Source organism: Pristiophorus japonicus, chromosome 20 (assembly GCF_044704955.1).
Source record: "Pristiophorus japonicus isolate sPriJap1 chromosome 20, sPriJap1.hap1, whole genome shotgun sequence".
In the NCBI taxonomy this organism is placed as follows: Eukaryota; Metazoa; Chordata; class Chondrichthyes; family Pristiophoridae; genus Pristiophorus; species Pristiophorus japonicus.
Window position 1 is genome coordinate 86,907,088 of NC_091996.1, and position 16,692 is coordinate 86,923,779.

General features: G+C 49.8%; 1 protein-coding gene across 2 annotated transcripts in view; it reads left to right on the plus strand.

Moving 5' to 3' along the window:
- Positions 1-2,221: 2,221 nt before the first annotated feature.
- The window catches only part of LOC139232654 (Y-box-binding protein 2-A-like), a 34,854-nt gene continuing 20,383 nt past the window's right edge, over positions 2,222-16,692 (plus strand). For both annotated transcript variants that reach the window (XM_070863108.1, XM_070863109.1), the window contains exons 1-4: positions 2,222-2,460; positions 7,591-7,654; positions 12,521-12,554; positions 15,751-15,840. In XM_070863108.1, coding sequence (XP_070719209.1) covers positions 2,400-2,460; positions 7,591-7,654; positions 12,521-12,554; positions 15,751-15,840 — 249 coding nt within the window. In that variant the 5' untranslated portion in view covers positions 2,222-2,399. The remainder of the gene's footprint in view (positions 2,461-7,590; positions 7,655-12,520; positions 12,555-15,750; positions 15,841-16,692) is intronic.

The window sequence follows — 16,692 nt, forward strand, 5'->3', positions numbered from 1 at the left end:
CTCGCACCGAGTCCCGCTCACCCATCACCCCCTGTGCTCGCTGCCCCGTGTCCTAACTCGCACCGAGTCCCGCTCACCCATCACCCCCTGTGCTCGCTGCCCCGTGTCCTAACTCGCACCGAGTCCCGCTCACCCATCACCTGCTACGCTCGCTGCCCCGTGTCCTAACTCGCACCGAGTCCCGCTCACCCATCACCCCCTGTGCTCGCTGCCCCGTGTCCCAACTCGCACCGAGTCCCGCTCACCCATCACCCCCTGTGCTCGCTGCACCGTGTCCCAATTCGCACCGAGTCCCGCTCACCCATCACTCCCTGTGCTCGCTGCCCCGTGTCCCAACTCGCACCGAGTCCCGCTCACCCATCACCCCCTGTGCTCGCTGCCCCGTGTCCTAACTTGCACCGAGTCCCGCTCACCCATCACACCCTGTGCTCGCTGACCTACATTGGCTTCCGGTTAAGCAACGCCTCGATTTCTTGTTTAAAATTCTCATTTTTGTTTCTAAATCCCTCCATGGCCCTCGCCCCCTCCCTATCTCTGTAATCGCTCAACCATCAGTGGCCGTGCTTTCTGTTGCCTGGGCCCCAAGCTCTGGAACTTCCTCCCTAAACCTCTCCGCCTCACTACCTCTCTTTCCTCCTTTAAGATGCCCCTTAAAACCAGGGGTCACAGTCTAAGGATAAGGGGTAAGCAATTTAGGACCGAGATGAGAAGAAACTTCTTCACTCAGAGAATTGTGAACCTGTGGAATTCTCTACCACAGAAAGTTGTTGAGGCCAGTTCGTTCGATATATTCAAAAGGGAGTTAGATGTGGCCCTTACGGCTAAAGGGATCAAGGGGTATGGAGAGAAAGCAGGAAAGGGGTACTGAAGTTGCATGATCAGCCATGATCATATTGAATGGTGGTGCAGGCTCGAAGGGCTGAATGGCCTGCTCCTGCACCTATTTTCTATGTTTCTAGCATGACCGGTTCTGAGGCGGTTTGATGGTTGTCCACTGTTTGCGAGGAAAGTTTGATCCTTCAGGTTGTACTGTGGGCTCCTCTAAAAGGAATTCATTCCGTATGTTAGCTTCCCCTTAAATGCATTTAAAGCAGCGTGGAGGCATGCCACTTCAACGTGCAGTGCGAGCACGGTGCAGGAGAGTGACGGCCGTGAAGAGGGCGACCGGATTGGACGTCACCCGAACCCAGGTCACTGATTGGAGCGTGGGCAGGTACAGCTGGAGCGGCGAGGTCGGGGCGAAGGAGCGGCGAGAGAGGGTGGGAGGGGGCTGGTGTGGAGCATAAACACCAGCATGGAGCGGTGGGACCGACTGGCCTGTTTCTGTGCTGTAAGCTTGGTATAGGATGTTGCTCGGGGCAGTCCCGTGCAATAAGTTTTTAAGTCGGTTCACGGATTCCCGGGTCGCCTGCATTTTCTGCGGTCTGGAAGAGTACGTGTTCTATATTCACGTAGAGTGTGAGAGGTTGCAGCCCCTCTTCCATTATTCGAAGGGGCTGCCCCCCCCGATTTGAGGCTGCGCTTCAGTCCCACACTCCTGATCTTTGGGCACCCCGGTGCGGAGGGCAGCTCGGAAGGCCTCCTCGTAGGACTGCCCCTGGGCCAAGGGGTTCAGGCAGCGGGCGGTCGAGGGGGTCGTTCAGCCCAACTGCCTGCCTCTCTTCCGCAGTTACATCCGAGCCAGGGTGTCCCTGGAGATGGAGCACGCCGTGTCCACCGGTACGCTCGCGGCCTTCCATGAGAGGTGGGCGCCGGAGGGACTGGAGTGCATCACAAATGGGAACAAAATTTTAATTTCATTTGTTAGGTTTTCTTAAGCATTTTTGGTTAGTTTGCAGTTTTTAAGTTGTACTTTTTAACAAGGGGCACTTGGTTTAATTGTATAATTGAAAAGAGTTGTTAACTTAGTATGATGGGTAAATAGAATGATTGAACAAATGATTTGCAATTAGAATTATTGACCATGGGAGGCGGTCTCTGCGATCTTTACCCCTTGAACTGAATTTAAGAATGATGACATTATTTCTTTTTTGAAACTGTCAAATTCAGAACAGAAAAGGAAAATTATCGCAAATTTCTCATTTTTTGAAAAAAAAATCGTGTTAATTTCCCATTCATAAAGGAGAGTTCTGCCGCGGGGGCGGCCTCAGCCAATGGGAGCCAAGATGTTAATTACAGGGCGGCCAATCGGAGCGCGGCCCGGCTGTCCGGCCCCGCCCACGGGCCACGAACTTTCGAAAAGTTGCTGAAAGTTTGGCAAGTAGTTGGGGTGGAGTTTAGGAGCCCGGGGGAAGAGGCCCTGGAGTCGGGGGTGGCCAGATCAAGAGCAAGTTATATCTGATTTGGGGTTTTGACAGCAGTGGCTGTTCACAGGACACCCTCCACCGGAGCCCAGAGCAATGAGCGAGGCGGAGGTTCAGCCCGAGCGAAGCCCCAGCGCAGTGGAGAAGAAAGTTCTTGGTAGGAAAAATTTTAAAAAAATAGTTCCAGATTGCCCAACTGGGCTAGAGAGGCAGAGAACATTTTGTTCCTTGGAGGAGGCTTTTAAAGTGTACTCACTTTTTTTTGAGCACTTGATCAAGAGAAATCACCTTTTTAGAAATAAAATTTAATGCACTTTAAATATAAAGTTTGATGACATTTAAACATAAAGTTTAATGCACTTAAGTTTAAATTGACTTAGTTTGATGTCCTTTTCAATGTGACTTGTAATGCCCTTTTCAGTATAAAGTTTAATGCACTTTTATGCCCTTTATAAAGTGTTCAGGTTTTATGAAAAGTAAATACATTGTGTAGGCATTAGTTTGTGAAGTGTTTCTTTAAAAGGGGTCACTTATTTTTAGAAAATTATTTTTTATTTTTAAGAAGCCTTTTCAAATCGAAGTTTTGTTTCTTGTGGGATGAAATGTTCTCAATTCGATTCCCCCCCCCCCCCCCCCCCCCGTGTCCCGTTTGCGTGTTAATCAGGTGAACTTTGGTTTGCTGCATTTTTTCTCTCTTAAAGGGACCTTGCACTCTGCTGCCCTGATTTAAAGCTGCCGCTGGATGGGGAAAGGAGTGTGGGGACTGCTCCAAGTGGACAGGAGGGAGGGGGAGGGGAGAGAGAGAGATTGGAATATATTCCCTCTCACTTCCACCCCCTTCCTTTCTGCGCCCCCCCCCTCCCGTGTCAATGGAGCAGCCTCAGCCATTAGGATTTTTAACCTCCTTTAACAAGAGAAAAGTCAATATAGCCTCTGTTTGCATTCTTGATTTTAAGGGGTACAAATTATTCTTGCTGCATGGAAGCTAATTGTCACCTTGCATCCCCAGATAAGATTCAGTAATCCATACCTGGTGCAATTGGTTTGGGGAGGGGTCAAATCCAATCTGTAACCCCTGCTTTACTGACTAAATCTAATTGATTGTATTATAGTTCCCATTGTCACACATCAAAATGGATAACTGGGAGTGAGCTACAGGCTGGAATCTAATCGAGGGGTTCGGGGGGTTTATATATAGAATAACGGATACCCGGGAGTGAGTTACAGGCTGGAATCTAATCGAGGGGTTCGGGGGGTTTATATATAGAATAACAGATACCCGTGAATGAGTTACAGGCTGGAATCTAATCGAGGGATTCGGGGGGGTTTATAAATCGAATAACAGGCTGGAAACAGTTTGGTGGGGTTATGTATCAAATAACACTGACATGATTCCACATTAGTGGTTTTATATTTAAAAGATTTCTCTCTCACTGCTCTAAGAGGCCACCTGTGCTGCCCCGAAGCAGCTTGCTGCACAAAATGGTGCCGGAAAGCTACCTTTCACTCCCTTTGCCAATGAGTCAGTCACAAGACTATTGTGACATAGCTGTGTGACTGGATGAATGGGAGATCTCCTTTCCAAGATGGCCGTCGGGCCTGTGTGATGATCCGGGCCTCCTGTTTTTTTTGGTTTAGTTCATCCACCCAGTGTCATCGGGGGATGGGGGGAACCACTGCCAACAGTCTCGCCTCGCAATGAGGTGCCACTGATGGGATCATTTAAACACACATCAAATTTAAACTGGCTTTTGTGTGCCAACCTGATGCTCGCTCTCCTGTGCGGTGCCCACTGGCCACGGGGAGGCCTCGCGTGGTACTACAGGGTGGACCTCTCTGGTTCGGAAACATCCGTGGTTCAGGCATCGGTTTCCTGTGTTTCCTGGATCTCGGTGATCCGTGAGCAATTGCTGCTTTGCGTGAAAGGTGCCTCGGTTTCTTTCCAGCGCTTACTGTCTCGTTGCTGCGGAGCGAGCGAGGTCCAAGCTTCGGAGCCGTAGTGTGGCAGAGCTGTTTGGTGGCCAAGGCTCGGCCTCGCCTCCTGTAGTTCGGCAGCTTCTCCGTTCCGGCACCGGTCGTGTCCCGCGGGGGCCGGACCAGAGAGGTCCAACCTGTAATGGGCCACTGTGTGTTCCTTCGCCAGGGCTACCCTGAAAATGTCTGTGAGTTCCCAGGTGTTTCAATGAAGGACCTAATATTCCAGGTCCCGAGCTACATCCTGGAGGGTGGAAGATGCCTGTGGGTGGATTTTTTTAACGTGGGGTGGCCGTTGCACACCAGCCACCACACGGGGCTTGACAGAGCGAGGTCTTGGTCCAGTGGCAAGGGTTAACCAGGACGACTGGAGACCAGCTCTGCTGCACGGACCTAGTGCGCGCACATATCGCACAGTGTGGGCTGGGCCCGTGCTGCCCCTGGGCCCTCGCCTCTCCTGGGCACCGGTCATGTCACGCTGCAATCTCCCACCGCTCCTTTGCCCCTCCTGCTGTGCCTGCCCCAACCACTGTGCCCCTCCTGTGAATGGTGCAATGGATTCAGAGATGGTTTGCATATGTTCCATTGGGTTTTTTTTTTTCTCTAACTTGCACACATTTGAACTGAATTCAATGAAGGAAACTCTGTCAATGGGTGGAGTCATGTGCAGGCCCAGACCAGGTCAGCCGTGGCTCAGTGGGCAGCACACTTGTCACGGAGTCAGAAGGTTGTGGGTTTGAGTCCCATTCCAGAGACTTGAGCACATAAATCGAGGCTGACACTCCCAGTGCAGTGCTGAGGGAGTGCCGCGCTGTCGGAGGTGCTGTCTTTCGGATGAGACATTAAACCGAGGCCCCGTCTGCCCCCTCAGGTGGGAGTAAAAGATCCCACGGCCACTATTTCGAAGAAGAGCGGGTGAGTTCTCCCCGGTGTCCTGGGGCCATCAAACAACATAACAAAAACACATGATCTGGGTCATTATCACATTGCTGTTTGTGGGAGCTTGCTGTGTGCAAACTAGCTGCTGTGTTTCCCACATTACAACAGTGACTACACTCCAAAAGTACTTCATTGGCTGTAAAGGGCTTTGAGACGTCTGGTGGCCATGAAAGGTGCTATATAAATGCAAGTTTTTCTTTTTCTTTTTTCCTATCCTGAAGAGACATTAGTGAACCAATTGGCTTTTTAAACAACGATCTGACGGCTTCTTGGTCACTTTCACTGATCGTTTCCAGATTTTTTTTTTTTTTAAAAACTGAATTCAAATTCTCAAACACTCCCTGGCAGGATTTGAGTGCCCAGTCTCCGGGTTGCTGATCCAGTAACAAAACCACTACACTGCTCTCCAACACTGTGCACTTTACAGCCATGAAATTGCCTTTTGAAGTGCAGTCGCTCACAATTTGGGGGAAATGCGGCAGCCAATTTGGGCCACCGTCGCTAAAATAGCTTGCAGGCTCGCTCACTCTCTTAATTGAGGCCTGTGGGAGCTTGCTGTGTGCAAATTGGTTGCCGCGTTTCCCACATTACAACAGTGACTGCAATCCAAAAGTACTTCGTTGGCTGTAAAGCGCTTTGAGACGTCCGGTGGTCGTGAAAGGCGCTATATAAATGCAAGTCTGTCTTCGGCATTGTGACTGACCTTTTTAGAAATTTATTCTTTCCTAGGTTGTGGTGGGCAAGGGCAGCATTTATTGCACATTCCGAATCGAGGGGGAAAAAAAAAACGTTGTTCTTTGTAGCAGTTTAGTACCACAGAGGGCCGTTTGAGTTGGCCACGTTGCTGTGGGTCTGGAGTCATGTCTCGGCCAGACTGGGTAAGGGTGGCAGATTTCCTTCCCTAAAGGGACATCACTGAACCAAATGGGTTTTTAACAACAATCCAGTCGTTTCGTGCTCACCATTAATGATGCAAGCTTTTTATTCCAGCCTTGTTAAATCAACTGAATTTAAATTCCCCCCCCGGTGCCGTGGTGGGATTTGAACCCGTGTCTCCAGATCATTAGTCCAGGGTCTGCATTACTGGTCCAGTCACGTAACCACTGTGTTACCGTTCAATGACTGCACTTCAAAAGTACTTCATTGCCTGTAAAGCGCTTTGGCACGTCCTGAGGTTGTGAAAGATGCTGCAGACAAGCACATTCATTCCTTGTTGTTCGTTAATGCCGTTACTATCCAGTGCCTGGTTGCCAGTCAGCTTGGACCCCCCCTTGCCATTGGACTAAGACTTTGCTCGGCTAAGCCCGTGTGGTGGCTGGTGTGCAACGGCCACCCCACGTTAAAAGAACTCCTGCACAGGCATCTTCCACTCCTCTAACATGAAGTTCGGGCCCTGGAACGTCGCACCTAAGGACTCGTGTTAAGAGTGGAAGCAGCTCTTCCTCGATTCCGATTGACTGCCGATGATGATGCTATCCGGGTATCCAGCAATTTAACGGTTGCAAAGTGTACACAATATTGTAGAGTCGCGATGTGGTTTTGTTACTGGATCAGCAATCCAGGTGATACCCGCCCTCTATGCCTCAGACGTGGGCTATATACAACAGACATCTCCAGTCACTGGAGAAATACCACCAGCGCTGTCTCCGCAAGATCCTGCAAATCCCCTGGGAGGACAGACGCACCAACATCAGTGTTCTCGCTCAGGCCAACATCCCCAGCATCGAAGCACTGACCACACTCGACCAGCTCCATTGGGCAGGCCACATTGTCCGCATGCCCGACACGAGACTCCCAAAGCAAGCGCTCTACTCGGAACTCCTACGCGGCAAACGAGCCCCAGGTGGGCAGAGGAAACGTTGCAAGGACCACCCTCAAAGCCTCCCTGATAAAGTGCAACATCCCCACCGACACCTGGGAGTCCCTGGCCAAAGACCAGTCCACCCAGGAAGAGCATCCGGGAGGGCGCTGAGCACCTCGAGTCTCGTCGTCGAGAGCATGCAGAAACCAAGCGGAAGGAGCGTGCGGCAAACCAGTCCCACCCACCCTTTCCCTCAACCACTGTCTGTCCCACCTGTGACGGAGACTGTAATTCCCGTATTGGGCTGTTCAGCCACCTGAGAACTCCGAGTGGAAGCGAGTCTGCCTCGATTCCGAGGGACTGCTTATGATGATGATCAGTGCTTTCATGTGGAACTTTGCTGTAAGTGGCCGATCTCATTCCGAGCCTCTGCTCTGGCTCGCGAACAAGTGCATTGCTCGTGAAGTGAAGGTGGGGGCAGGGAGAAATCTGAGGGGCCCCTGTAGGAATAATTCAAGTGGTTCAATACTGTTATCGCCCCTAACACACTTTTTTTTTTTCTCCGTTCCACAGCCACGAGTGTTCTCGGTACCGTGAAGTGGTTCAACGTCCGAAATGGGTACGGGTTCATTAACAGGTAAGAGAACATGTCTGTCGGTCCCAGATTCTCACTTCCTCCTCACCCCCACCCCCCCCCTTCTGGGTGCTGAGGACTGGTTCTATGGGCCTGACAGACTTCTGCTACTTCACCCCAAGTGGGACTACTTTGATTCATGAGCACTGAGTGTCAGACTTATTTTATAATGAGGCGGGAGTGGAGGAGACTGAGCACATGAGAAGCAGGATTCGGCCCCTCGAGCCTGCTCCATCATTCAATGAGATCACGGCTGATCTTCGACCTCAACTCCACTTTCCTGCCAAACCCCATATCCCTCGATCCCCTCAATATCCAAAAATCTATCGATCTCTGTCTTGAATATACTCAACGACTGAGCCTCCACAGCCCTCTGGGGCAGAGAATTCCAAAGATTCACCACCCTCTGAGTGAAGAAGTTTCTCCTCATCTCAGTCCTAAATGGCCGACCCCTTACCCTGCGACTGTGACCCCTGGTTCTAGACTCCCCAGCCCGGGGGAAACATCCTCCCTGCATCTACCCTGTCGAGCTCTGTAAGAATGTTGCATGTTTCAATGAGATCATCTCTCATTCTTCGAAGAATATCGGCCTAGTCTGCTCAATCTCTCCTCATAGGACAATCCCCCATCCCAGGAATCAGTCTGGTGAACCTTCGCTGCACTCCCTCTATGGCAAGTATATCCTTCCTTGGGTAAGGAGACCAAAACTGTACACAATACTCCAGGTGTGGTCTCACCAGGGTCCTATATAATTGCAGTAAGACGTCTTTACTCTTATACTCAAATCCTCCTGTAATAAAGGCCAACATATCATTTGCATTCTGAATTGCTTGCTGTACCTGCATGTTAACTTTCAGTGATTGGTGTACAAGGACACCCAGGTCCCTCTGAACACCAACATTTCCCAATCTCTCACCATTGAAAAAATACTCTGCTTTCCTATATTTCCGACCAAAGTGGCTAACTTCACATTTCTCCACATTATATTCCATTTGCCATGTCCTTGCTCACTCACTTAGCCTGTCTATATCCCCTTGAAGCCTCTTTGCATCCTCCTCACAACTTGCATTCCCACCGAGCTTTGTATCATCGCCAAACCTAGATATATTACAGTTGGTCCCCCTCGTCCAAATCATTGATAAGAGGGTGTGGGCTTATCTCGTGCCCACTGCCTCTCCTGTTCTCCCCTCGCGCCTGTGAACTTTACTGTCGCGTGTGGTCACTTAGAGGGCCGTGATCGAGTTTGTTTCTCTCCCGCTCACGAGTGCTGAGCTCCGTATTTGTCCTCTTTCGCCCCCCCCCCCCCCAAATCTGCTTTCTGACCGTGATTGGTTCCGATCCTGGCAGACCTGGCATGGCTTGGTACCTCATTTCACCTGCTCAGCCATGGCGAGAACTCTCCTGTCTTCTGCCGAGAGACACACTGGGCTGGTGCCATGTAAAAGGTTACTGCACAAGATAAAAGTTCATGGGGTTGGGGGTAATATATTAGCACGGATAGAGGATTGGCTAACTGAGTTGGGATAAATGGTTCATTCTCCGGTTGGAAAACAGTAACTAGTGGGGTGCTGCAGGGGTCAGTGCTGGGACCCCAACTATTTACAATCTATATTAACGACTTGGAAGAAGGGACTGAGTGTAACGTAGCCAGGTTTGCTGACGATACAAAGATGGGAGGAAAAGCAATGTGTGAGGAGGACACAAAATCTGCAAAAGGACATAGACAGGCTAAGTGGGCAAAAATTTAGCAGATGCGTAGTTATTATTTAAATGGAGAAAGATTGCAAAGTGCTGCAGTACAGTGGGACCTGGGGGTACTTGTGCATGAAACACAAGGTTAGTATGCAGGCATAGCAAGTGATCAGGAAGGCCAATGGAATCTTGGCCTTTATTACAAAGGGGATGGAGTATAAAAGCAGGGAAGTCTTGCTGCAGTTATACAGGGTATTGGTGAGGCCACACCTGGAATACTGCGTGCAGTTTTGGTTTCCATATTTACGAAAGGAAACACTTGCTTTGGAGGCAGTTCAGAGAAGGTTCACTAGGTCAATTCTGGAGATGAGGGGGTTGATTTTTATAAGGAAAGGTTGAGTAGGTTGGGCTTCTACTCATTGGAATTCAGAAGAATGAGGTGTGATCTTATCGGAATGTATAAGATTGACGGGGCTTGACAAGGTGGATGCAGAGAGGATGTTTCCACTGATGGGGGAGACTAGAACTAGGGGGCATGGTCTTAGAATAAGGGGCCGCCCATTTAAAACAGAGATGAGGAGGAATTTCTTCTCTGAGGGTTGTAAATCTGTGGAATTCGCTGCCTCAGAGAGGTGTGGAAGCTGGGACATTGAATAAATTTAAGACAGAAATAGACAGTTTCTTGAACGATAAGAGAATAAGTGGTTATGGGGAGCGGGTGGGGAAGTGGAGCTGAGTCAATGATATTGAATGGCGGAGCAGGCTTATGGCCGACTCCTACTCCTATTTCTTATGTGCTGTTCTGTTATGTTCCTTGGGGACAGGGTTATCCCAACAGCGATCTTTGACTACATAGTGCACAGCACACAAACAGGCCATTCGGCCCATCGCTCCGTGCTGGTGTTTATGCTCCAGACCAGCCCCCTCCCACCCCTCTTCATCTCGCCCTAACAGCAAAACCTTCTATTCCTTTCTCCCTCGTGTTTATCCAGCCTCCCCTTAAATGCCTCGATACTATTCGCCTCAACCACTCCCTGTGGCAGTGAGTTCCACATTCTCATCGGTCTCTGGGTAAAGAAGTTTCTCCTGAATTCCTCATTTGGGATTTTTGAGCGACTGTCTTATACCGATGGCCCCTATTTCTGGTCTCCCTCCACAAGTGGAAACATCTTCTATACGTCTTGCCTATTGAATCCTTCCATAATTTTAAAAGGCCTTTATCAGGTCACCCCTCAGCCTTTGCTTTCCTAGAGAAAAGAGACCCGGCCTTTACTGAGAAGCTATTAGAAGTGTCAATTGTGGCTCAGTGGGCAGCACCCTCGCCCCCGAGTCAGAAGGTTGTGGGTTCGAGTCCCACTCCAGGGACTTTAGCACATAAATCCAGGCTGACACTCCCAGTGCAGTGCTGAGGGAGTGCCGCACTGTCTGAGGTGCCGTCTTTCAGATGAGACGTTAAACCGAGGCCCTGTCTGCTCTCTCAGGTGGACATAAAAGATCCCATGGCACTATTTCAAAGAGCAGGGGATTTCTCCCCGGTGACCTGGGGCCAATATTTATCCTTCAATCAACATCACTTTTTAAAAAAAAAAATAGATGATCTGGGCCATTATCACATTGTTGTGTGTGGGAGCTTGCTGTGCGCAAATTGACTGCCACGTTTCCCACATTACAACAGTGACTGCACTGCAGAAGTACTTCATTGGCTGGCTGTAAAGCGATTTGAGATGTCCGGTGGTCGTGAAAGGCGCTATATAAATGCAAGTCTTCAGCATCTTTGCACCTTCTCCAGTACCTCCTGTAATCCTTTTTATTGTAATATGCAGACAGAACTGTGCACAGTGCTCTCAAGTGTGGTACTACAGGTGTTGCTATGGCGATGCAGTTTTGGTCAAGTGTACCAGTGTTGCTGGTGTTTCCATGGTGATGAAGTCTGACATTTTTTTTGTCCGGGTGAACTCCTAACCACGGAAGTAAAGAGCACGTAACGATCAAAGCTCTGCTTTCTGTTTTACCAACAAACACTCAAAAGGCTTAAAGTTCATGTATCGTGTGATTGTGTATTGAGATCACATGACTGACAATGGTGCCTGTTACTCACTCTTTAATTATTAATCAAGTGCCAGTCATCACATCTGAATTCCTATTTTAGCCACACCAAGCTTCTGGCTGACACTGGCCTGAGTCTGATGAAGGTTTGCCCCTCAGTCTTTCCCAGCAACTGTCTGTGATTTTGTGTTTTTTTTTTTCCCCTCTCCCCTTCCCTGCCCCCTGCCCAGAAAAGGAAACTGTGCAGGTTCCAGCTCCTAGCGAGACCCCTCTTTGCTTCTCATTACTGTTATATATGCAGACTATAGGTATACTCTGTGTCGTCACTGTATAGTTGCATAAGATGGAGCCTTGTTACCTGATATACTGTCTATACTATGCTGGCACCACTAGAGGGTGCAACTGGTGGAGACTGGGGTTTCCTGCCCCTGTGGAAGAGGCTGTCCACCAGAGGGCACTGTGGTGGGAGACCTGAGGGTCACCTGCATAGGTGTGCAGGGCCCAGTATAAAAGGCTGCCCACCATGCTTGTGTCTCACTCTGGAGTTACGAATAAAGGACTAGGGTCACAACAGTTTGAGTACAACACATTGCCTCGTGGAGTCACGCATAGGTACATTACAGACATAACAATTACATTTATTGTGGGTCGCACTCTCTTGCCTCCTGAGTCAAAGGCAAGCAGCTCCACTCCAGAGAAGTGCGCAAATAATCCAGGCCAACACTCCCCAGTTCCCGTACTGAAGGAGCGCTGCACTGTCGGAGGTGCCGCCTTTCAGATGAGACATTCAAAAGAGGAACCCTCTGCCCTCTTGGGTGGACATTAAAGGTCCCGTGGCAATATTGGAAGAAGAGTTCTCGCCGGTGACCCTCGACCGACATCACAATAAAAATGCGGATTTGATCATTTATCTCATTGCTGTTTGTGGGAGCGAGCTGTGCACAAAATGGCTGCCGAATTTGCCCCCTACATTACAACAGGGACTGCGCTTCAAATGTATGTCATGGGCTGTAAAGTGCTTTTGAGGCAACCTGAGGTGGTAAGGCACTGTATAAAGTTCATTTATTTGTATATGTGATGTCACTTTCATACCCACTTAGTTATTTTTTCCCCAACCTCCGTCTCTTCTAGGAATGACACGAAAGAGGATGTGTTTGTTCACCAGGTATGGATTAAAGTGCTCTCGCTCTCGTCTGTTGGCATTTATTGCACCTCAAAAATTACTCAATAACTTGTGCAGTAGGTTAGATGATGCATTTTCACATCTAAGGCCTAGTACTAAGGCTTTCTCTGTCTCTCTCTCTTGCATTGGAAATCTCCTGTCATTACACTCAATGTGATTAGTGGGGGAGTGAGATAGTATGAATGTAACACTACAACAAAGGGTACATTAGTTTAGAGCTGTGTTTGAGGCAGTGAAGGTGGAGATTTTTACCCCGTGTTGTACCTGCCCTGGGAGTGTGTGATGGGACAGTGTAGAGGGAGCTTTACTCTGTATCTAACCCATGCTGTACCTGCGCTGGGAGTGTTTGATGGGACAGTGTAGAGGGAGCTTTACTCTGTATCTAACCCTGTGCTGTACCTGCCCTGGGAGTGTTTGACGGGACCGTGTAGAGGGAGCTTTACTCTGTATCTAACCCCGTGCTGTACCTGTCCTGGGAGTGTTTGATGGGACAGTGTAGAGTGAGCTTTACTCCGTATTTAACCCTGTGCTGTACCTGCCCTGGGAGTGTTTGATGGGACAGTGTAGAGGGAGCTTTACTCTGTATCTAACCCCCTGTACCTGCCCTGGGAGTGTTTGATGGGACAGTGTAGAGGGAGCTTTACTCTGTATCTAACCCCGTGCTGTACCTGCCCTGGGAGTGTTTGATGGGACAGTGTAGAGGGAGCTTTACTCTGTATCTAACCCGTGAGATACGGAAATTAAATCATCAAAATAAAAGGTGGTGTCCTGCTTGTGTTCAGCATGGACGGCGGAGCTGACTGCACAGTGCAAGTTAGAGGGCAACTGGCACTTGTCGCTCCCACGGTGGATCAGCTGCAAAAACGGGCCAAATCGCGTCTGAGTTGTCCAGAGTTAGGAGGGGCTTACAACAACCACTTGTATTTATATAGCGCCTTTAACATAGTGAAACGTCCCACGGCGCTTCACAGGAGTATTCTACGATAAACCAATTTGACACCGAGCAGCATATTGGGGCAGGTGACCAAAAGCAGGGTCAAAGAGGAAGGTTTTAAGGAGCGTCTTGAAGGATGAAAGGGAGATGGCGAGGTTTAAGGAGTGTGTCTCAGCACTCCCTTGTCCAGGCGTGTTAACTTAGATTATTGGGAGGATGGGGGTCGGAAAAGGAATGAGAAAGTCAGCCAAGGTTCCTGCTCCCAATTGTTCTCCAGTAACTCCTGCTGGAATGTGCCAGTGTGTGGCACTGACAGGATACAGAAGGGGTGGGGTTCTGGCTGTGATGATCCTTGTGGTCGAATAGCTTGCTGGCATTCGCTCCCTTTTGCATGGTAGCTTCACCACTTGAAGAGCTGGTGATTCACGGCCCCTCTTGGGAACCAACGCACTCCTGGCTGACCCCTCATCTTCCACCCTCCGTAACCTTAACATCATCCCTAACTCGCACCGAGTCCCGCTCACCCATCAGCCCCTGTGCTCGCTGCCCCGTGTCCTAACTCGCACCGAGTCCCGCTCACCCATCACCCCCTGTGCTCGCTGCCCCGTGTCCTAACTCGCACCGAGTCCCGCTCACCCATCACCCCCTGTGCTCGCTGCCCCGTGTCCTAACTCGCACCGAGTCCCGCTCACCCATCACCCCCTGTGCTCGCTGACCTATATTGGCTCCCGGTCCAGCAGTGCCTCAATTTTTTTTAAATTCTCATCCTTGTTTACAAATCCCTCCATGGTCCTCGCCCCCTCCCTATCTCTAATCTCCTCCAGCCCCACAACCCTCAGATGTCTAAGTTCCTCCAATTCTGGCCGCTTTTTTTTTTTTCCCCCCGTCTCCGATCTTTATCATTCCACCATTGGCGGCTGTGCCTTCAGCCACCTGGGCCCTAAGCTCTGGAACTCCCTTCCTAAACCTCTTCTCCCATTTTTTTTTTTTTAAAAGACACTCCTTAAAACCTACCTCCTTTGACCAAGCTTTTGGTCACCTGACCATTATGTGGCTCATTGTCAAGTTCTGTCTGGCGCTTCTGAGCAGCACCTTGGGATGTGTTTACATTGAAGGCGCTTTAAGTTGTTGTACCACAGCAAGTGTGTTCAGGAAGCCCTCTCGGTGAGTCTGGAGACAAAAGTTCCAATAACTATAGTGGCAGAGGTCTGCCTGCCTGTGAAAACGCAGCGTTTTTGAGAAATGCTGTGTGTACACGGTGCGGCTGTTGACCTTGATCAGAGCCCTGATCTGTAGGCCCAGTGCCAGGAGTTGAAGTGGATTCGATCGAGAGCAACCTGTTTCGGCCGAATCGAGATTGGGCAATGCTTTTGTTCATTTTTTTTTTTTCCTTCTCTTTTTGGAAGAACATGGCAAATGGAATAAAATGTTAAGTTATCCACTTTGGTAGGAAAATATAGAAAAGCAGAGTTTTTTTTTAAAAAGGTGAGAGATTGGGAAATGTTGGTGTCCTTGTACACCAATCACCTGAAAGTTAACATGCAGGTACAGCAAACAATTAAAGGAAGCAAATGGTATGTTGACCTTTTATTGCAAGAGGATTTAAGAGTAAAGGCGCCTTACTGCAATTATATCGGGCCCTGGTGAGACCACACCTGGAGTATTGTGTACAATTTTGGTCTCCTAACCTAAGGAACAATATACTTGCCATAGAGGGAGTGCAGCGAAGGTTCACCAGACTGATTCCTGGGATGGGGAGGGATTGTCCTATGAGGAGAGATTGAGTGAGTATACCAGGCTGATTATTCTCTAGAGTTTAGAAGAATGAGAGGTGATCTCATTGAAACATACAACATTCTCACAGGGCTCGACAGGGTAGATGCAGGGAGGATGTTTTTCCCCCCCCGGGCTGGGGAGTCTAGAACCAGGGGTCACACAGTCTCAGGATAAGGGGTCGGCCATTTAGGACTGATGAGGAGAAATTTCTTCACTCAGAGGGTGGTAAATCTTTGGAATTCTCTGCCCCAGAGGGCTGTGGAGGCTCAGTCGTTGAGTATATTCAAGGCAGAGATCGATAGATTTTTGGATATTGAGGGGAATCGAGGGATATGGGGATAGTGCAGGGAAGTGGAGTTGAGGTCGAAGATCAGCCATGATCTCATCGAATGGCGGAGCAGGCTCGAGGGGCCGAATGGCCAACTCCTGCTCCTAATTCTTATGTTCTTGTGTTTGCCACCCTGTCAGACTGCCATCAAGAAAAACAACCCTCGGAAGTACTTGCGCAGTGTCGGTGACGGAGAGACGGTGGAGTTCGACGTGGTTGAGGGTGAGAAGGTAACTGCTTTTCAGAAATATATCCAATTTTTCGAACTCTTTTGGAGTCACTGGCATTTTTGGTGGGGTTGGGTTTCAGGCCCACAGGTGTCCTGTAACCCCGCCCCAAGCGGCCGCCTCCCGATCCTGAAGGGCTATTCGGCTGTGGGGGGCAGTTGGCTATTCGACTATGGAGGGCAATCAGCCACCTGATTCCTTTCGCGCACCAATAATAATTTGGAGTGGGAACCTTGTCTGAATTCTTGCCTGGACGAGTGCAACTCCAACAACACTCCAAGCTCGACACCATCCAGGACAAAGCAGCTCGCTTGATGGGCACGCTACCCACTACCTTCAACATTTGCTCCCTCCACCACCGGCGCCCCCTGGCTGCAGTGTGCACCGTCTACAAGATGCACTGCAGCAACTGGCCAAGGCTTCTTCGGCAGCACCTCCCAAACCCGCGACCTCTACCCCCTAGAAGGACAAGGGCAGCAGGCGCATGGGAACACCACCACCTCCACGTTCCCCTCCCAGTCACACACCGTCCCGACTTGGAAATATATCGGCCGTTCCTTCATCGTCGCTGGGTCACAATCCTGGAACTCCCTCCCTAACAGCACTGTGGGAGCACCTTCACCACACGGACTGCAGCGGTTCAAGAAGGCGGCTCACCACCACCACCTCCTCAAGGGGCAATTGGGGATGGGTAATAAATTCTGGCCTTGCCAGCATCACCCACATCCCAGGCACAGATAATTTAAAATAAATTATCTTTGCAGTCGCCCCCTCCTCTGGCAACTGCAGAACAGTCCTTGTGGTGATTGGTCAGGATATTCATCCAGTGAATACGTGGCCAAAGTCAGGTTGATG